Below are 22,024 nucleotides of genomic sequence, written 5' to 3' on the forward strand. Positions count from 1 at the left end.
TAAGTTTTCAGATTCTTTCCTCCCTATGAAGATGCGAAAGAAAACATGAACATTCACCAATTGAATTAAGTTTTTTTCTGTTTTTCTTGTATTTGTTCACGTGCTTATATTTATGTGTGTTGTGCATGAATATTGTACACGAATGTGGTAGTTCTGTACTTTGAAATAAAAAATAATGTCTGTGAAGTGAACTCTTCTTGAACTTTGAAAATTTATTTTAAGGGCCCATTTTTAAGCACCTCTTTTCAGCAGTTAACTTTCTGGTGCATGCTTTATGTGGTGTCAGCCACACAGATACACTTTTAGAACTTTTGCTTTAGAGAAGCTTGTACTCTCTTTCTAAATACTCTCCTGATGTCATCAAATACCTCCCCAGTTTAGTAGCAGAGAAAATCTGAGACTCTTCTGTATCTTAATAGAAAACTAGCCAGTCCTTTTTGTTTTGGGCTGTATTAAAATTGAACATTTATGATTTGGCAGGCCTTGGCACTAAGTGCTTCATGTACATTCCCATTTAATTCTCATACCAGCGCTATGAGGTGTAAGTATTCTTACATTCCTTTTTTATAGTTCGCTTTGTTTAGAAATGGGGTCAGAAAATTCGAGTTTTTGTCTGACCTCTCAGAGTTTCTATTTTCTTACCTCTAAGACAGAGATAACAATCCTCTGTCTAGCCCACTTCAGAGGATTGTTTTGGGAACCTGTGAGATAGTTCAAATGAAAGATTTCAAAGGTGTTGAATGTATATTTTTATTCCTTTGAAATACCCTTAAATCTTACAATTTTATGCTTATCCCAAGTAGTGTTAGAGTACCTTTCTCAAGTGTAAGTAGGGCAGCTTTGGAGCAGTCAGCCTGAATCTGAATGCCAGCTGTGCTGTTTGCTGCTGGGTGATCTAGGGCAGATTGCCCTCTGAGACTTACTTTTCTTATTTCTTAAATAGGGATCATAATAGTACCTACCTCATTGAGTCAAGAAATTTAAATAAGAGATTTTGTATAAGTTGTTTAGCACAGATTTATAGTTCGGCCTATCTTAGTTATTTTAAACAAATATTTAATAGTCGTGTCGAATGACTGAGTGTGATGGTAAAATTGAGCTGAACCCACCTATAATTTTTCTTCAGCTGTGAATGAAATAATTTGTTTTCAAGTTTGTTTTGATGCATATAAATAATACTTCCTGTCCTTGGCTTAAAGCTGGAAAATATCTTCCCTTCCTCTGACCCTCTCTTATTCCCATAGTGAATATTTTAATTGTGGGAGAAAGAAATCCCATTGGTTCATCACTGGCATTTTGTATCTCCTCTCCAGAGGCAATATTTTCACAAGCCCCGAACATGTGAAAACTGAAAATCTCACACCACTTTTTATTACCTCTTTGTAAAATCAAGTAATTGTCATTTTGCCAGTGTGATCACTGATACAAAATGAGAACTGGAAAAAAAATACCAATGGATAGGTTTTAAAAACATAATAAGAACTCAAGATCAAATGGGACATTGGAAGAATTTCACTCTTCCTCTGCAATGGTGGATCATACTTAAACATACTAGAATAGCAATTTATAAAATAAAGTCTTAGATTAAATTTTAAACTTTTTAATGGAAAAATTTAAACCTAAAACAAAAACAAATGGCATAGTGAACTCTTGTGCACTCATTACTCACCTTTAGCAATGATTACTTTTTTGTCAACCTTGTTTTAAACAACTATATATTTGCTTTCCTCTCCTTCCCATCTTGTTATTTTTAAATAAATTCCAGATAAGCTTGGAGGCCATTTTCTTGCATAACGAAGTTGTGGTTCCAAAGCCATTAGGAAGAATAGTTTGCTAGTTACTTACTTTGAAGAGTATAACTTTGTCCTCAGATAATGAGAGTTTTTAATCTCTCAGAAATTGGTTTTAAAATATTTTTTTCTTAACCCGCACCATAGGTTCTTCATTTTACTGTGCATGTTGGGTGGTGGTGATAGGAAAAACAGATAGACACATGGGGGAGATAGAAAAAAGATGGGAGGTAGAGAGACGAATTGAAAGAGAAAGAAAGGGGTGACAGACACAGAGAGGAAGAGTCAGAGACAGGAGGATAGATACCAAAGGGCTGAGACAGAAAAGGAAAAGCAAAGATAGGAGGGATGGAAGACGGAGGAGACAGGGACAGAGGGAGGATGGAAGAGGGGAGGGGAGGCAGGAGCAGAAGACGTCAGGCAGAGGGGGGTTGAGAGAAAGAACAAGTTCATGAGAGAGAAACACAAGAAGCTGAGAGAGAGAGACAGACTGATGGACAGGCAGCTGATGGGTGGACAGTAGGAGGGAGAGACAAGAGAGACCAATAATTTCACCTCTCTCTGCTTACACTTCCTCCTCTAGCAAATACAGTGAGAGTAGAGTGTACATAACAGGGTAGTGAGGATTCATAGCAGATAAAGTGCCTGGCATGGTGTGCTGATACTCAGTAAGGGCTCAGTAAGTATTAGCTGTTGTTCTGTCACATTAAGTTGCATATAACTTCAATGTCATTACTTTTAATTCTCAGTAGAAACCTAATCCTTATCAGTCTCCCCAGCCCCCAAATTTAGCATGAATAGAATCAACCATTGCTTTTTTGGGACCAAAAGACGTTTTTTGAGTCATGGTCCATTACCCAGATTAGCCAGAGAAATAATGAAGGATAGTGAGACATTCTGGGGAAATTGCCTGCCATTGGGTTGCCCAGTTATTCCAGTGACTCAGATCTAAAATGATCTGGGAGTCCATGATGACACATTGAAGGAGAACAGGAAATGTGAAATGAATGCTTTCAAACCATCACATGCTTGACAGGCAGAGGGGAAGGCTTTTCAGCCTGTTGTAAATGATCTATGACAGAATAGAAATGCTTTTATTTCTGCGGACAGTTTGAATCTGTGGCCAGAACAAAGATTCCTGGAGCCTTTCCCTCCCAGCAGATGATGGAAAAGCATGTGGAGGCATCCAGGGATCTCACCATGGTCTGTCTATTAGAAGTTTGTAACAGATCCATCCCATTGCTTTTGAAAGACTGGACAAATGTACTTTTACTTTATATCTTTTTTTTTAGGATCTTGGCCATTGTTTATAGTTCATTTATTTTTAAATCATTGATTTCCTAGACCTCTATAAAGGTTTTACTATCATGCTGAATTTGCTTTCCAGTTCTACTATGTGTCATTTCTGCTATTTTTACTACAGGTTAACAGATTATTAAGGTTCACTTTTCAGTCATGACTTAATATTTTATCTTGTTGCTAAAAAGAAACAATCATGGTGTGTTCTATATATGAGTTCATTTTAACAAATGCCAAGCAGTGTTATATGTCTTGCATTACACTAGGCAGGTGCTGAAGATGCTGGGATAAGAAGACTTGTTCTTTTCCCCAGAGGAGTTTATATTGTGGTGACACCAGTAATAGAAGGAATAATTGCTCTGTAGTAAGATGCACCAGTGCTAGGCACCGCACATAGCATCTCTGCAGAAATACTCTGTATACAGTACGCACTAAGACCTCCGAACAACCCAACTAGATCAGCACCATTGTGCAGTTGAAAAACCAAGGCTCAGAAATTAAATAGTGTTTCCAAGACATGGTGGGGCCAAGATTTGAACAAGTCCTGTTCATCTCTGAGTCCATGCTAATTGTACTGCAGGTGACATGTTAACAGATTGCACACCCTGTGATACAGGGCAGTAATAGACACCGAGGACCTGCATTGGTGTGAAGGGAGAGAAATTAATTGGGGGTAAAAAGGTAGAGGGAAGGAAAGACCACTTAGAGAAGGTGGTAAAGTCAGGAAGACGAGGAGTAGGTTGGGAAGGGCATTCCGGGGAGAGAAAGTGGCACTTGTGAAGGTTTAAACAGGTGAAGCAACAAAAGGATGGGTGGGTAGGGGACTGCAAAGAGTTTGGAGAGGCTGGAATGAAAAGTAGGGATAGTGGGGGAAGATGACTCCAGACCAAACCCTGAAGAACCTCTTATGTGTGCTTTAGGAGCTCGAACTTTTCCTGTAGTAGTCCTAATATTAACCTAGGAGCACAGTGTCTCCTGTGTGTTATTTGCAAACTCCCAACTATCCTGCAAGGCACATGATGTCTCCATTTGCCAAACAAGGAAACTACAGTTCTGCAAGGCTTCAAACATTGCCCCAGTAAGGAGCAGGTGAATGGTGGCAGACCATTGATGAACAGGCCTGCCACTTCCCCAGCCAGTGCTCTCTTCTGCAGACATCTCTATGGGATTTTAGGCAGGGGAATAACTTGGTCAGATTACATTTTAGAGAGGTCCCTCTGGTGAAAGTGTGGAGATGGAATTAAAGGGGGGATAGGGTCAGAGGCAGGGAAACCACTGCCAAGTCAAGGGTGTGGTGGGGCTTGGAAAAGACAGGAGTGATCAGAAATTTAGGAGAAAAAATGGCCAGGATGTGAGATGTGAACTGACTGGAGGTAAGGGGCAAAGGAGCACTGAGGATGACACCTGAACTTGTTCCTGGCACGAATGTGAATGATAGGTGTTCAGAATGGTTCGATGATGATGGTTTTTCATTTATATGGGTCTTTATACTCCATTTCCAGTCATCGTCAACTTCTTTAATAATAGATTCTTAGAACGTAGTATGAAATTCCTTTAATTTTTTTCATTTTTTGGTAGAAATTAATAGGGATTGTATCTTGAGAGGTTAATATTTGAACTGATGGGGACAGGGCTTCAGATGGAGAATTCTGCTTTTTAAAATTGACTGGCTAAGAGCATTATAATGTAAAAGGATTGTAGGAAAATAATTAAAATCTTGGACTAATATAAATCATTTTATTTTTAAAAGGCTGGCTTATCTAATCTATTGCCTGTAATGCCTATAAGCAGAGGGTTTATAAAACTGCATTTATTTAAAAACATAATATCATTATTTGGACTTCTCACTAATTTATACTACCCTTTTTTAAGCTTCTCTTCTGTCAGATCCTTAGTGCAGGAGTTATTAACCTGAAAGACCCTTGGGGCCTGAGATAGAAATCTCAGGGGCTCTAGGTCCTTGATGGGAAAAAAAATTGAAACTTTGTTTCACTAATCTCTAACTAAATGTACTATTTCCTTTTTTAAGTGCACATAGGTAACTAATCAAGTTGTATTAATAGCCCTTATGACTTTATCATCAATAGAAATCATAGATATTTTCATGTCACATAACAGTTGTCAATATTATTTACACTCACCTCTACTTTGAAATGATGTTTTAAAATGGTAGTTACCATTGGATCCTGTTATGTAATGTGTTACTGAAGTGTATATTTAGTGCTTTAATAAAGAAGTGCCATATTACAAATTAACTTTTAGAAATATTTTGGTGGCTATTTCAGTATAATTGTTTTCCTTTATTATTCTCTGTATTTTATTTTATACATTTAAAAGCTTTTTTTCTGAGAAAGAGTCCCTGGGCTTCATCCTTCCACAGTATTCATGGCACAGCCTAGATGACGAGCCCCTGCCTTAGTTCTCCTTCCCTTACCATCCACAGTTCTGTTCAGGATCCACCTACTTTCCACCCCCAGTGAGCTCATCCCCTTCATGCCTGTCTCTCATTGTCTGTATTCTTTAATTTGTGAATTGTCCATGGGACAGTGCCCGTCTTCTGTTAGACTTTTGCTTTTGAGGCTGTGTAAATTTTCATTAATTATGTTTCTCCCACAAGATTATCCATTCCTTGGGAGCAAAGGCTGCGTGATGATTCTTTGCAGCATTACTAACCTACCCTACCTCCCCTCCCCAGCAGCTGACAGAGTATTTTGGGGTGCTCGGCAAATACTTGGCTGATTTTGTTCAGGGTGTGAAGTTAATGCTAATGCTATATTTAGCTCAACTTTAAAAAAAATAATAATTTCAAGTACAGTGGTTAAGGGCGTAAACTACAGAATGAAGAGCTGGGTAAATGTAGATAAAATTATTTTCATCAGGTTCAAATTGTGGGAAATGATACTTTTACTCTAAGCTCATATTATAAAAAGTTGTATGAGACTGTTAAAACTGATTTGAGAATAGTCTGAGCATGATCTCATCGGTTGGAAGAGAGTATGAAATAAAACACGAAACCGTCTCTCTTTCTAGAGGGATCTGTTTTGTAGATTTTTAAATTACAGAGATTCCTTGAACTGGAGGAAAATAGTGAAGGACCCACAAAGGAAATAAGAATAAAGCAATAAGGGTTGAAATAATTGAATGTGAGCAAAAGTGAATGTGTTTTATGTCATCTGACGCACGCCTGCTCTGCTGCCCCTCCCCTGCACTGAATGTCTCTGCCCACAGTGTGGACAGTAAGGACTGTGGCATTGCTGACAGCTTTGCCCATCTAGAGGCAAGTAAGACCTTGGACAGAAGTGCCAGTAGGGTTGTTTTTCCTGGAGATGAAGTAGCCAACCATTGAAGTTTACAATTTACCTCCCTTACTGTTTCCCACTGTTGGGTTGAGCAGCAGTTCCTGGAAGTCTAGACCAGATAGGCCATACTGGAGAAGCTTTTATAAACATTTTTGATCAGTGACGTGCAACTTTAAGAAAGCATTATTTGTGCATACAACAATCTTTAAATTACACTTCAGAGACCCAAACCATTTTCTTAGATAGTTGTCCAAGCAGGTTAATCATGCACAGATTTAGTGGATTTTGTGGCATGGTTCTTACTGAATTTCCTAACAATTTGATATTCTCATAGCTGAAGCCCTACCTCTTAGAAATTTGAAGGTATTTTTTATTTATCACTAACCTTGGTGCTCAACTGGCTAATGACTTTTCCTGAGTTTTATTGGTGGATAGAAACTTTTTCATTAACATTGTGATGAAATAACAAAATGATTTTAAATGGAATTAGGAACGCTTTTGAAAGTACAAATCTTAAATAAATTTAAAATCTGACTCAGAAAGGGTGCTGGAGAAAATGTCCTCTAAAATTTTTAAGAACAATAGCTGGTGCTAAAATGTATTTTCCAAGACTTTAATAATAACTGAAGAATCCTACCAGAAGAGCAAAAGAGGGGGGTTATTTTGGACATCTTTTTTGAATGAAGTCTTTGGGCTTCTTTAGGGGTTTAACTTCCGGACAGTGTACTTGAAGAAAGTTCATGTGTTAAGCAAGGGCAATTTAGATACATTCTGCAACTTTGGCCTTGTAAGCTGTGATCACTTTTAAGGTTGCTTATGAAATGAAGCAAGTAACTTGGCATTTATACATTGTGAGTCAATTTTGACATCAGCCTGGACTGGGAATTGACTGGAAGGTTTTGGTGTTGGACTGTGGCTACACTTCAGTATCTCGATCCAGAGGCATGCATGAGCAATACTTCCCTTTGGGCTTTGGCCATTAATTTGTGGAATGGAGCAAAAACTGGAGAGGAAAATCAGAGGGACTGTCTTGGATTTCCTGATGTCCTGTTGAATCAAAAAGCAGTGGGAGGCCCTTTCCTTCCTAACAAAGGCCTTATCCCCTTACATAAAATTACCAGCATCTGTCTACATTTTAGGGACAGTCCCACTTTAACCCATACTTTAAATTGATAGTCATCTCTGGGTGAGTATCTGCATTCTGCCTGTTCCAGGTGTTGGCCAGGCCACTTCCCCTGATTATGTAACTTTGATCAAATCCAGATGGTGCAGAATGTTTGATAGAAGAGGTCAAATGGCATTTGAGGAGAAAAGCATTTCTGTTTGCATGACTTTGGTTTAATTTCCTGTGTGGACCTGATCTGCCAAAGTTGTATGCTCATGGCCATGAGGTTGGGGCACTAAAGGGAAATGTACAAAATATTTTTTCAGGACAGCTTGAGGAGAATTCCCCTCCCCTAGCATACTGTTTCATGTTAAATTGTCAGTTATAAGTTGGATCTATTTATAATAGTTTTTCTGGTTTTGTAATTGTTTTCTGATTATAGAAACAATCAACATTCTTTGTGAGAAATATGACAAGTTAGAGAAAAGTATAAAGAAAGTTTATGATGCTTGTAATCCACTTTGAGTTAACTGCACCAAAATGTGAACAACAGTTCCTTCTGGTGTTTTTTTTGTTTTTGTTTTTGGTTTTTTTTTTGGTTTCTACAAAATTAGGGTCATACTGGGTTGTATTGTGCTTCTGACACTTAAACAGTGTATTATTATGGGTATATTAAATATTTTCCCCAAAGTATTTTAAATGGCTTTATGAATATTCTCTACTTTATGAATCTGTCATAAGCTAACTTACCTTGCATTGTTGGATATTTTCAACCTTACCTTTGTTATTTAAAATCATGCTGCAAGACACACAAATGTATGCAAATCATTGTTTGGGTTTTATAGGATAAATTCATAAATGGAGATCAAAGGTTATGAATTTTTTAAAGACTCTGTTCGTATTTCCAATTGCCCTCCTAAAATGTTCTAACAGTTTATACCTCTGTGGTTAATATTGCATGGCAGTGTCCATTCCACTGAAGTCTTACCAACTCTAGCTATTATTCTCAAAAAATGTTTCTACCAATTTCATCTTTGATTACTAAGTGAGGGTTAACATACTTTCATGTTTAATAGTCATTTTAATTTACTGCGAATTGCTTATTCAGATTTTTTGTCCTTTTTTTTTTTCCATAGTGAAGGTTTTTTTATTTTTCTTGTTCATATGTAGAGTTCTTTTATGTTAAGAATCATTTGCCTGGTAGTTTTACTTAGTATATTAAGACTTTAACTCATACATGGGATATATGTTTTTTTTCTTTTTCTTTCTTTTTCTAGAGTGATGCACATATTCCAAAAATGATCATGGTGATGAATACAAAACTATGTGTTGATACTGTGAGTCATTGATTATATACCACGTATGAACTATATGTGTGTGAAGATTTGTCAATAAAAATATTAAAAAATAAAATAACATTGACATAAAAAAAAAAGACTTTAACAGTAGATCAGGCTTTCACTTAACTGACTTGTTAAATTGACCACCATGCTTCACTTCCTTCATAAAACACACCTGCCCAGGGCCCATGGCATACACAGGATAGGGCAGCTCCCCTACACTGTCTGCAAACTGTTCCCACCAGCTGGGTCGTAGTTCTACAAGAGCCAGTTGTGTTTATTTCCAAACCTATTTATTTCAGATGTATTTGTTGTAATACTTGGTTAATATGAAACCAATGAAGTACAAATGTAAAAGGAGGGTTGCTTTTATGAAAACTAAGATGAATGCTTTAGAAAGACTCAGTAAAAACAGGTAACTTAAAAAAGAAGAAGCTACTGAATTAAGTGTGACTGAGATAGCTATAAACAATTGGACGGAATTGTAAGGCTCTAGAAGGATTCTGCACTGAGATTGCATACCACAGGCTCTAAGTTCTCCCTCTGCCTGAAGAAAAGTGAAGTTGGAAATGAGATGATACAGAAGACATTGAGCTCTAATTACACACCTACACTCAAAAGAACAGTCCTTGGCCCTATAGTTAAGACCAGGATGTAATTTGAATTTGGTGTGTTGTAAGAAGCAGTGAACACATTTTTAAAAATATATAATTCTCTGTTTTAGCCATCATTTTTTGGTTAACGAATTAATCCCTCTTCATGATTGCACTAGACCCACTTTTATAGTTAGTGTAAATACTCAGAACATGGGCCGACACGTCTCTAAGCCTTTTCCACATTCTAGTGTATGATAGTATCGTAAGACCCTTTTCCTTGAGATTATCTTTGGCCTCATGATCCATAAAATGAAATTATCAAGTATAGTAATGATATAATCTGAGATTTACTTAGGAAAACAGTTTCTACAGTCTACTGCAGTTGGTAGTACAAAAGTGAGACTTAAAAGACCTGCTCTGTTGGTTTATTACAAAGATATCTTTTTTAGAGAATGTCCCTTTCTAAAAGATCTCCAGTTCAGTCCAATCCCCGAGGTGTCTTAGGTGTCTTCACTGTTTTTTGAAGTCAGTGCAGAATCGGAGTCACCCAAAAAAAATCCACAGAGAGGGAAAATTAAAACATAATTACCATTTATGTTTGGTTCAAAGATATGGTAGATCCTACCCATTTTTTTCAAATTAGAATTTTCCTATCCTTTTTTAAAATGATTTTCTATGGTGATTTCTTTAAATGGGGATTCAGGCTTCACTCCACAGTGTCTTACAACTGTAAGATCTGCTTGGAATAGATTTACTGGTTTGGAAAATCTCTTGTGTGTATTGTCATTATCACAAAGAAATTCTAGGAAGTTTCAGTGTAGTTCAAGAAAAAAATAGAAGAAGCTTCCAGGAAAAAAAAAAATAAGCCATTTAGCTCTGTAGTGAACAGTATTCACACATTCATACTATGAACTGTTTATTGATTTTCAATGTTTAGAATCTACCTGTAGACAAAACATGAAAGACTTTATGATTGTTACAAAATAGAAGTAACTTGTTAATTTTTACAAGCTAAGAGAAAAATGTTAAGACCGTATTTGAGAGGTGGGCACAAGAAAAGGAAAGCTAGAAAGAAGGGGGATGGGATATTAAGATCCTTATCTTGTGATGTGAGTTTTCAAGAGATACTGTGTCTAGTTCATAGTATAATAAATAAAGGTGTAAGACTGTTAACTTAAAATAACCAGTACAGAGTGGCATGTAGGAGAGATGTGTGAAATAACATATTTAGAGAGATGGAAATGACCAGCAAAAAGATAGCAGTTGCCTCTGGAAATAGAGAGGTATGGGTTAGAAAATGCTTTTCATTATAAGCTCTTCAGTACTATTTGATTTTTAAATTACGTGCATATGTTAACTTTGATACATTTGTGAATGTTTCAAAGCAAGACATTTTTACTCTGTTATAAACAGTGGCAAAGACAATGAAAATGGACTATTTCTATTTCTGACTAAATTCATTTTGAATCAATGAATTTTGAAAGCTTAAAAAGTATTTGGGATATGACCTGCTTGGCTTCCTGGCTTCTACTGCTGCCCGCCAGTGTCAGCCCTCATCGCCCCAGGGCCCCTAGGAGCCATTGAGGGGTCCAGGCCAGGGCCCGTTCGAGTGCGAGCCACTGCTGCCACCGCCAGTCCCCCTGGTTGCCCGTCCTGCTTCCTAGCCGCCATCATGCTAGCACTCATCTCCCACCTGCTGGACTGGTTCTGCTCACTCTTCTGGAAGGAGGAGATGGAGCTGACACTGGTGGGGAAGCAGTTAGTGGGGTAGCAGTACTCAGGCAAGACTGCATTGGTCAGTGTCATCGTGTTAGGTCAATTCAGTGAAGATATGATACCCACGGTGGACTTCAGGATGAGGAGAGTAACTGAAGGTAACGTCGTAGTAAAGATCTGGAACATAGGAGGGCAACCTCGATTCCGAAGCATGTGGGAACCGTTCTGCAGAGGAGTCAGTGCTATTGTTTACATGATACATGCTGCAGATTGTGAAAAGATAGAAGCCTGTAGAAATGAACTACATAATCTTTTAGATAAACCGAGAGATCTTCCTAATGCTTTGGATGGGAAACAGCTATTTGAAAAAATGAATCTCTCTGCTATTCAGGATAGAGAAATTTACTGCTATTCAATTTCTTGCAAAGAAAAAGTATAGATACCACACTTCAGTGGCTAATTCAGCATTCAAAATCTAGAAGAAACTGAAGAATCTCCTGAAGTCTTCCAGTCCTTCTTGACTATAATCCTAAAATTATTGTCCATTCCTCTGAAGTACTTCCCAGAATATGGTCCTTCCTAAACCCAAGAAATTGCCTTTTTCATGTGCACTGCTGAAGGTGTGTATCCCTAATCCTTCATCAAGAACGTGCTAGAGTTGTCATGATAAAGTCAGCACACACACAAAAAAGACTTTTTGCACATGCTTGTCTTAAACAGTGTGTAGAGCTTTTTAAAAAACTATACTTTGACCATCTTAAACCAAGAAAATTGCTTATTTCCGTTCTGGTCTTTCTGGGTCAGATATTTATATTGACTTTCAGTATAATTCTATCTGATATTTAATTAGAGAGCCCAGTAGTTTAACACTGATACTGTCTTGAGACAGCTTGAAGTTTCTAGTGCTATACCTACTATTTAGAAAACTTTTAAGCCTGACTCAGGTCGGATATAAATATACAGTGTTTATCTTATCTCACAAATGCATGTGAAATGTATAATTACACCTTAGGAATTAAAAAAAAAAAGATCTGCACATTGGGAGCAGAGCCACCAGATTAAAGTTCTTATTGGTTCTTTACAGAGATCTTACTTGACTGTTAAATGCGCTTTCTGAGATTTCTTCCTCACCAGATTGCAGTTGGGGATATGGGAGGAACTAAGGCATGCTGTTTTGTATCTGTCCAGATAATTCCTGCTATCTTTTATTTCTTTTCCTAGTTCAAGACACTTTTTAAGGGGTTAGAAATTGAATATTTTCTCAAAAGCTTTCATGAATTTAGAGCAGTCCACCCAGCGGAATAAAACCTGTTAAGAATGTCAGACTTTGTTCAAACAAAGAATGTTTTGTTGTTTCTATCTCCAGTCATTAATGCCGTGCTCCTGCATGATACTCTTAACTCTTGACTTTTTAAATCTAGTCATAAAGATGATTTTCAGCACAAGAGTTACTTATGAACAGATAAAGATTCTTATTTTCTCTTATTGATGTAAGATTTGGTATTGTTTTGTCTGGTGCCGTTAGACATCTTGATTATTGTGACAGCTCTAGACCTGCCTGCTTTATTTAATGTAATCATGTGCAACATCTACAGGTTTTGTTTTTTTTTCACTTGGGCAGGCACTGGGAATCTAACCCGGGTCCTCTGACATGGGTCTACAGGTTTTTTAATGATCGGTCACACAGAGAACTGAGGAACTGATGCTGTTTATTCTTTGCTTCTATGATACAGAGATGTATAAAAACTTAAAATGACATGCTTTGTAGTTTAGTGATCTCCATATACATTAAGGGACATATTAATACTGGTTTACTTGTAAATTGTTATTCACAGAGACCATAGTAGTAGATAAAACTCTATGGTACACCTGCTTATGTGTTGCCTCGCACTGTGTGTGATTTTGTTTCTTTTGTTAAGTAGCCCTTATTCATAGTGCATTTCCAAACATGTTGAGCACTCAAAGGGTAGTCAACAGTGAGTTCTTTTCATGAATTTCAGTTTTAATTTATAGACTGCTATGGCCTTACAAATATTCTGTACAAAATACTGCACTGTATTGCGCAGACACTACTTGTTTTTCTCCATTGGCATTTTTATGAGTTGAATTTGGTCTTTTAAAATTCTGTTCTTATTCTTTAAAGCATGTTGCACACTTCCCTGTTGGGTAAATAAAGGAGTATTTAAACTTACTTCTATCTTTCAACACCATTAATGGTCGCTGTGAGCCATTCCAAAAAAGTTGGCAACTTGCTTGTGCCTAAAAGAAAGAATCAGAACTAGAATGTGTGACTTTGTGGAGACCTCATAGGTTTGTAAATTGACCTGTAGCTTAACTTCAGTGTGTTTGTGTGTCTGTTCATCACTTTCAGCATTTCAAGACATCCAAACACTACAGCCAGCATTTTTCTGTGCATTAACCTCTGCATGTGAAAATCTAACAGTTACAGAACTTTGTAAATACGTGAATTTTTTAATTTAGGTGGCTGCATTTTTTCTGTTTACTGCTCTTCTCTGCTTTATTCAATAAACTTACAGTTTGAGGGTTGTGCTGGCAATTTTCACTTAAAACATGCATCATGATGGAAGGTGCTGACTTTATTGGAAAGTGATGGAAATATAAAGGGTCCATAGACCATATGCTAGAAAGAAATCAATTCTGTCTTCTAAGGATTGGGTCTGTGGGCTAGTTAAAATAGAAATAAACTTTTCAAATATTTTTTAAAAAGTATTTGGAAACAGTAGGTACCACTTTGGAATGAAAATACTCAGTATTTTCCACAATATTTGCTAAAGAGCCTATTTTTTTTACTACCTTTCTTTATATAGAGTGTTCAGTTGTTAAGAAATGAAATAAATTGGGAATGTATGATATTGGAAACAGATTTTTTTTTTTTGGCTCCTGAGAATGAAATTAATTTGTTTGTTTTCCAATTTTTCCTCTTCTGTTTTGCTTCTGTTCCCCTTCTTTCTATTCAGAAGCCCTTCAGAGACCAGTAACATCCGACTTTGAGCCCCAAGGTCTGAGTGAAGCAGCTCGGTGGAATTCCAAGGAAAACCTTCTTGCTGGTCCCAGTGAAAATGACCCCAACCTTTTTGTTGCACTGTATGATTTTGTGGCCAGTGGAGATAACACTCTAAGCATAACTAAAGGTAAAAGGACTGTGGGCAGGTGGAATTAGTTGCAAGATACAGAAATCAGCTGGCCACCCCTTTGCTAATTGAAAGAGCAGCTTTAAAGTTCGGAGTGACAGAGACACTAAAAAAAAGTCTTTTTTAAGAGAGTCACTTCCTCTTAAGAAGAGTTCCTGTATAGTAGTCTTTAGCAAAAACAGGTTTTTACTTTTTATACTGGAAAGGACACCTCAACAAAGTACAAACATTTTTAAGATAAAGTATTTTTTCTCCTAAAGAGCTTCCTTATATTAGGAACAGAGCACTTGAGTAGACATAATATATAGTTTATGAAAAGTGAGGCTATGTTATGTGTTTAGCTGTATATTCAGTATAAAAAGGAAGACTTCATATGTAAACATGTGCTCTTCTATACTTGTAAATGCATATATTTATATGGATTTGTTTAAAGTAAAGTAGGTATTTAGGAATTTTGAAGTCTTTAATAATCACATGAGAATGAACTAAGTTAGCTTTTAAAACTGTTATTTCTAATTTGTATTTTTTCTTTATAAGGTGAAAAGCTCCGGGTCTTAGGCTATAATCACAATGGGGAATGGTGTGAAGCCCAAACCAAAAACGGCCAAGGATGGGTCCCCAGCAACTATATCACGCCTGTCAACAGTTTGGAAAAACATTCCTGGTACCACGGACCTGTGTCACGCAATGCTGCTGAATACCTCCTGAGCAGCGGAATCAATGGCAGCTTCTTGGTGCGAGAGAGTGAGAGCAGTCCTGGCCAGAGGTCCATCTCGCTGAGATATGAAGGAAGGGTGTACCACTACAGGATCAATACTGCGTCTGATGGCAGGGTAGGAAATTCCAGAGAAGGAGGGTTATACGGGAGTTGGTGGGGAAGGAGTCATTCTTTGGCCAGAAGAACTCCGAAATACTGTTGCCAGGTTAATGAATTGTTACATCAAAGCTCAAACATCAAGAAAATGTTCAAGAATCTTTCAAATAAACAGCAGGAATCATTCCCTTAGTCTTATGAAAGACCTTTTATTAAATATCAATCATGTGACCTTTACAAATTCGTGGGATTGGTGTGAGTCTTTTATTGTCCTACTGGAAACTTTTGTTCTGTGTTTTTAAATTGAGGTTAAATTCACATAACACACAACCATTTTCAAGTGTACAATTCAGTAGTGTTTAGTATATTCAAAATGCTGTGCAACCATCAACTCTCTCCAGTTTCAAAACTTTTTCATCACCCCATAAAAACACCCTGTGTCCATTAATAATCTCTTTCTTCTTCCCTTGGCACCTGTAATCTGCTTCCTGTCTCTAGGATTCGCCTATTCTTGATATATTATATAAAAGAAATCATATAATATGTGTCCTTTTGTATCTACTTCTTTCATCTAGCATAATGTTTTAGAGATTTATCTAAATGGTAGCGTGTATTAGTAATTTGTTCCTTTTTATGGCTGGATAATATTCCTCTGTGTGTGTATATACCACAGTTTGTTTTTCCATTCATCCATTGTTGAATATTTGTGTTGTTTCCACCTTTTGACTGTTATGAATAATGCTGCTACATATATGTGTGTACAACTTTGCTGTAGATGTATGATTTCATTTCTTTTGGATATATAGCTAGGAGTGGAATTGCTAGGTCATGTGATAATTATACATATGAATTTTTGAGGAATTGCCGAACTGTTTTCATAGCACCACACACCAATTTTGCATTCCCACCAGCAATACAAGAGGGTTCCTGCTTCTCTGCGTCTTCTCCATCACTTGTTTTTCTCTCTCTTTTTTTTAAGTCCATCCTAGTAGATATGAAGTGATATGTCTTTGTAGTTTTGATTTACGTTTCCTTACTGACCAATGATGTTGAACATCTTTCCCTGAGCTTATTGGTTTCTTTATAGAAATGTCTATTCAAGTCCTTTGCCGTTTATTTATGTGTGTATGTATGTATGTATTTATGGTTTTACAAACCAGTCATGATTCAATAGAGCATTCCCATATACCAACTTACTATTAGCACCTTGCATTGGTGTGGTATATTTGTTGCAGGTAATGAAAGCACATTTTAATAATTGTATTGTTAACTGTAGTCCCTGATTTAACTAAGGGTTCACTGTCGTCCCTGATTTAACTTAGGGTTCACTGTTTGGGTTGTGCAGTTCTGTGGATTTTTTTTTTTTAACTTTTTAAAAATTTCCCCATTTTTAAATAGGCCTGCTGAGATTTTGTTATTAGCAGGTGGACTATCTGTTAGGATTCAGACTTTTTAAAACATTAAAACCCTTCCTTTAAAAAAAAATCTCTTATAATAATTCATCCTCATTGAAAAAAATTCAAACAATAGATATTTTTAAAGTAGAAGACCACCTTAATAGAACCTCCCCAAAAGGTTCATATTGCCTTTTTCCATATAAAATCACATTTATATGTGTGTGTGTGTTTGTGTATAAACATACACAATTAAAAAAAATGGGATCACTTTATGCCAATAGATTTCAAAATCCAAATTGTGCCTCTGTAAAGGAGTTAACTTATATAGTTTCGTGGTCTTTGTGTAAACAGTCCCTAAGACTCCATGAAGGGAAGGGAGGAGTTGAAAATTTATCGAGTTCCTAGTGTATGCTGGGGCATTTTGTAAATCATTTCATTTAAACATCACCTCAATCCTCAGGGAAGATCTTTCTGAATTAGGAAATGGAGGCTTAGAAGAATGAAAGTTCTTGTTCCAGATCACTTAGTGTGTGATTGATGGAACTAAGCTTGGATGCTGCTGTCTGCTCTACTGTGCTATCCTTGGTGTAGTCAGGGTACAGATAGGTAGATTATTGGGATGGGTCTAGAGCATGTTTTTTTTTATAATATGTGATTTATACACATGGTAAAAAAAATAGAACAAAATAAATTATAGTGAAAAGTAGTTCTGCCTCTTAATTCCTGTGCAGAGGCAACTACTGTTAACAGTTTCTTCTGGAGTTACCCAGTATGTGTATGTTTGTTTAAATTTTAAAATAGCCACATGATACATACTCTGTATATAGTTTCTGCATCTTGCATTTTCTACCTATTAATTTATTTTGTAGATTGTTTTATAGTACAACCTTTAGAGATGTTTCATTCTTACTAATGACTGCTTAGTATAGATGGATCATCATTTATTTAAACAGTCTCCTATTGATTGACTTTTGAGCTATTTCCAGTCTTTTGCTATTTTAATAAATAATGCTGCTAGGGAGGTGGCTTTCAAACTTTTTTTAAATCTCAGTTCATTATAAGAAAAACATTTTGTATCACCACCCAGTATCACACTTGTAAAAAAAGTTTCCTGAAACCTACTTACCCTTTCTGTATGTAATACATTCTCATATTTGTATTCCATCCTGTCCTATTTCATCTTTTTAAAATTCTGGTCATAATCTACTAACTTTATTTCACAGATCATCTAATGACCCTAACCTACAGTTTGAAAACGTACTGCACATGCTTCTTTATGTACACTGTAAATAGAACTGGAATTGCTTAATTGAAAGTGATGAACATTTGAAAATTGTATAGCTATTGCCAAATTCCACTTTATAAATATTGTACAAATTTGTATTTTTACCAGCAGCATGTTAAGAATGCCTATTTACTGTCCCTTTCATCAACAGTATGTTATCAGACTTTCAAAAACATCTTTATTCATTTAATTGATACAGATGTTTTCTCCTTGTGTTTAATATGCATTTTTCATGTATTGAATTAGCTTATGTCACTTACTAAATTCATCATTTTCCTGCTATATCAGTCAGTAAATTCCAGAGAAACAGAACCAGAACCAATAGTTGTATGTATAAAAAGATTTATTTCAAGGAATCAGCTTATACAGTTGTGGGGAGCTGGGAAATATGAAATCTATAAGGCTGGTGGGCAACTCAGGCAGGAGTTGATACAGTTTTATTTTTGCTCTTGCTTATCCTGAATTATTTATTAAAAAAAAGTTTTATTTTGAAATACAGGAAGTTTCCAAAATAATCCAAATCCCAGAGACTCTCCCAGGTGCCCAGTTCCACCAATTTTAACATTTTTGCCATTGCCATTTCATCCTGTCTATCCACCCATCTGTCGGTCCATCTGTCCATCTATCTTTCTATTCATCAATCTGCTTTCTGAGCACTTGACTGTAGGCTGTGTACATGATGCTCCTTGAACACATAATACTGCCATGTACATTTCCTAAGAGCAAAGATATTCATTTACGTAATTACCTTAAGTGTAGTTATCAAGTTCAAAAAATTTAACATTGATATAAAGAATATAGTCATATTCTAATTTTTCACATGACCCAGTAGTGTCCTTTTGAGCATTTTCTCCTCCCTTATTAGAGCCTATACAGAATTGTATGTTGCATTTTGTTGTCATTGTCTTTCTCTTTCTTTCTCACTTTTGCTCTTGTTTATATACAACGTAAATTTTCCCACCTCTACCATTCCCAGGCATTCCATTCAGTGGAATTATTCACTCTCAAAATATTGCAGTACCTTCACCAATATCTATCACTAAAATTTTTCCAACTTCCCAAACAGAAATCCTATACCCATTATGCATTAATTCCCCATATCTCCTACCCCTGACAATCTGTACTCTGCTCTCTGTCTCTGTATTCTACTTTCTGTCTCTAAGAGGATGTACATTCACCACCATTTTCTTTGTAGTTACCATGGGGCTTAAATTTAGCATTCTAAATCTATACAAATCTCATTTGCTTTGGTACCAACTTTACTTCAATAGAATACACAAAATTCTGTTATATACCTCTGTCCCCCACTTTCATATAGTTCTTGTCATAAATTACATATATGTATACCTTATGTGTTCAGAACCACTGATTCTTACTACATATGGATTTGCCGTTTAGATCCTTTAGGAAGTAAATAGTAGAATTACAAACCAAAAATACAATAGTACTGCCATTTATATTTACCTGTGTTGTTACTCTTACCAGAGATCTTTATTTCTTCGTGCAGCTTAATCTGTTGTCTTTTGTCCTTTCCTTTCAACCTGCAGAATTCCCTTTCGCATTTCTCATAGGGTTTGTCTAGTCGTGATGAACTCCCTCAGCTTTTGTTTATCTGGGAATGTCTTAATCTTTCCCTCATTTTTTGAAAGACAGTTTTGCCAGATATAGAATTCTTGGATGGCACTTTTTTGCTTTCAGCACTTTAAATATGTCTTTCCACTGCTTTCTTGCCTGAATGGTTTCCGATGAGAAATCAGCATTTAGTCTTGTTGAGGCACCCCTGTAATGATACATTGCTCTTCTCTTGTGGCTTTCAGAATTTTTCCTTTATTTTTGGCATTTGACAGTTTGATTGTAATATGCCACAATGTGGATCTGTTTGGGTTTATCCTTTTTGGACTTCGTTGAGCATCTTGGATATGTATATTAATGTCTTTCTTTAAATGAGGGACATTTTCAGCCATTTTGTCTTTGAATATTCTCTCTGTTCCTTTCTCTCTTTTATCTTCTGGGGGCCCCACAATACGTATATTGGTATGCGTGATGTTGTCCCATAGGTTTCTCAGGCTCTCTTCACCTTTTTTGGGGGGGAGGCGGGTGGCGGGGATCGGTGCATGGTCTGGAAATTGAACCCGGGTCTCCCACATGAAAGGCGGGCATTCTAACCACTGAACTATCTGTTCACTTTTTATCTCTTCTTTCTGCTTTTTGTTCCTCATACTGGATGATTTCAGTTTTATTATCTTCAAGTTCACTAATTCTTCTTCCAGTTCTGCTATTGAACCTCTCTAGGGAATTTTTAACTTCTGTTACTAAAGTCTTCAGCTCTTTTTAATTTCTTTGCATAATTTCAGTCCCTCTGTTGATATTCTTTTTGTGTTCATCTGTCATTTTCTGATTTCCTTTAGTTCTTTGTCTATGTTTTTCTTTAGTTTTTTGAGCATATTTAGGATCATTTTAAAAAGTCTTTTCTGGTGTGTTCCTGGTCTACCATAAGAGAGATTGGAACAGACATACATGTATATTCCCAGTATAAGCCCAAGGGTTACTCTGCTCTGTTGGAACCGGGACTTGGAATCCTCCCTGGGAGTGTGGGCCAGCTCTGTGCAGAGCCAGTGAGAGAAGCCAGGATGCCACAAGATCTTACCACTTTTAAGTGTTTACCTTTTTCTTGATTCAGCACTTGCCCTCTTACTGCAGTCTTTTAACTTTTCTGGAGGTTTTAGAAAGATGTTTATGTCAGTTCTTACTGATTGTTCAAAGCTTCTGTGGGAGATGGAAACTTGAAGCTGCTTGCCTCATGATCTTGATCCAACACTGCAGTCTTGAATCAAAATTTCTTCTTTTCCAAGAAATGTAAGTTTTTGCTCTCAAGTCCTTCAACTAATTGGATGAAGCCCACCCACATCTTCAAGAGTAATTTCTTTTCAAAAGTACTTAAAAGTCAACTAATTGTAGATGTTACACACATCTTCGAAATATCTTCCCCACAATACCTGGATTAGTGTTTGACTCAATCACTGGGTGCTATAGCTTAGCCAAGTTGACATATAAAAGTAACCATCCTACATATTTGAAATATACCAAATTCTCATATGTATTTGTTCTATTCCATTGATCTATATAAGTCATTTGCCAATACCAAACTTATAATTGCTGTAGCTTTATAATATGTTTTAATATCTGGTAGGGCTATAGTCCCCCCTCTTCTTAGATATTTTAGGATTTTCCTGGCTCTCCTTATACACCTTCATTTTTACCATATGTACGTATGTATATTTGATTTCTTACGTTCTTATCTTGTGTTTTCTTCACGTCTTAAAATCTTCTAGCTAAATCCTGATCATTGACAATATCTGATGCTTTCCATCATCGCATACGTCTTTACTACCAGCCCTGTGGTTTGTATAGTAGACAGCGTAGTTTGTTGTTGATATATGACTCGAGATTGGCTTAATTGGCTTACTTTGGGGTCATGGTTCTTATCTCAGATGTTGAACTAGGTTCTTCTGTTATGCAGGATGTAGTCTAGAGAGTATTGGACCCTTTGAAAGAGCCTTCAGACCATAAGGAAACCTTTTTAGTGAATCAGCACACCAGAGTACTCCACCCATGAGGGAGGTAATTTTCTGGAGCTGACAGCTTGCTTCCCATCTGTGCTATTATCCAAGGCAAGTCGTGCTGCACAGAGGTTATCAGTTGAGGTTTGTACTAAAGAGACTAATGTTTGTTTGTTTTTTACCTTGCAGTTGTTTAATCAGCGTTCTTGGAACAGAAATGTAGGCATGATCTATTTGGACAACTTATTAACTGAGAGTTGGTCTAAAATGTTGTTCACTGATTGTGGGGAGTGGGGCAAAGGGAGAAAGCCTATATGTGGGATACATGATTTTCAGAATTTGAGACTCATCCAGAGAGGAAGTCAATCCCTTTGTGTAAAAACCAGTAAGTGCTAGGTGGGTTCTTTTCATTCCTGGTAGAATGATAGCACACAGAGAATTCATTTTATCAGGCATTATCCACCATTGAACAACTCATCAAGCTTTCCTAGACATCTTGCCCTCTCTCCTCCCTAACAAAGAGTCTCTCTTCAGCTGTCCCAAACACCTGGAGACCTCTCAGCCCTAGATTTTTCAGGCAGACCATCTGCCTCTGTGAGGGCCACAGTTGAGGGGTCTGTGTTTGGTGGGATGATATCCCAGAATGAGCAAAACAGTGTCAGAATGGGGAG

General features: G+C 36.8%; 1 protein-coding gene and 1 pseudogene across 2 annotated transcripts in view; both read left to right on the plus strand.

The window, feature by feature from the left end:
- Positions 1–22,024, plus strand: part of ABL1 (ABL proto-oncogene 1, non-receptor tyrosine kinase) — a 233,068-nt gene that overhangs the window by 171,229 nt on the left and 39,815 nt on the right. For both annotated transcript variants that reach the window (XM_077147167.1, XM_077147174.1), the window contains exons 2-3: positions 14,124–14,297; positions 14,835–15,130. In XM_077147167.1, the coding sequence (XP_077003282.1) occupies positions 14,124–14,297; positions 14,835–15,130 (470 nt within the window). The remainder of the gene's footprint in view (positions 1–14,123; positions 14,298–14,834; positions 15,131–22,024) is intronic.
- Positions 8,837–13,751, plus strand: LOC143672570 (ADP-ribosylation factor-like protein 8B pseudogene; annotated as a pseudogene).

This window comes from Tamandua tetradactyla, chromosome 2 (assembly GCF_023851605.1).
Source record: "Tamandua tetradactyla isolate mTamTet1 chromosome 2, mTamTet1.pri, whole genome shotgun sequence".
Classification (NCBI taxonomy): domain Eukaryota; kingdom Metazoa; phylum Chordata; class Mammalia; order Pilosa; family Myrmecophagidae; genus Tamandua; species Tamandua tetradactyla.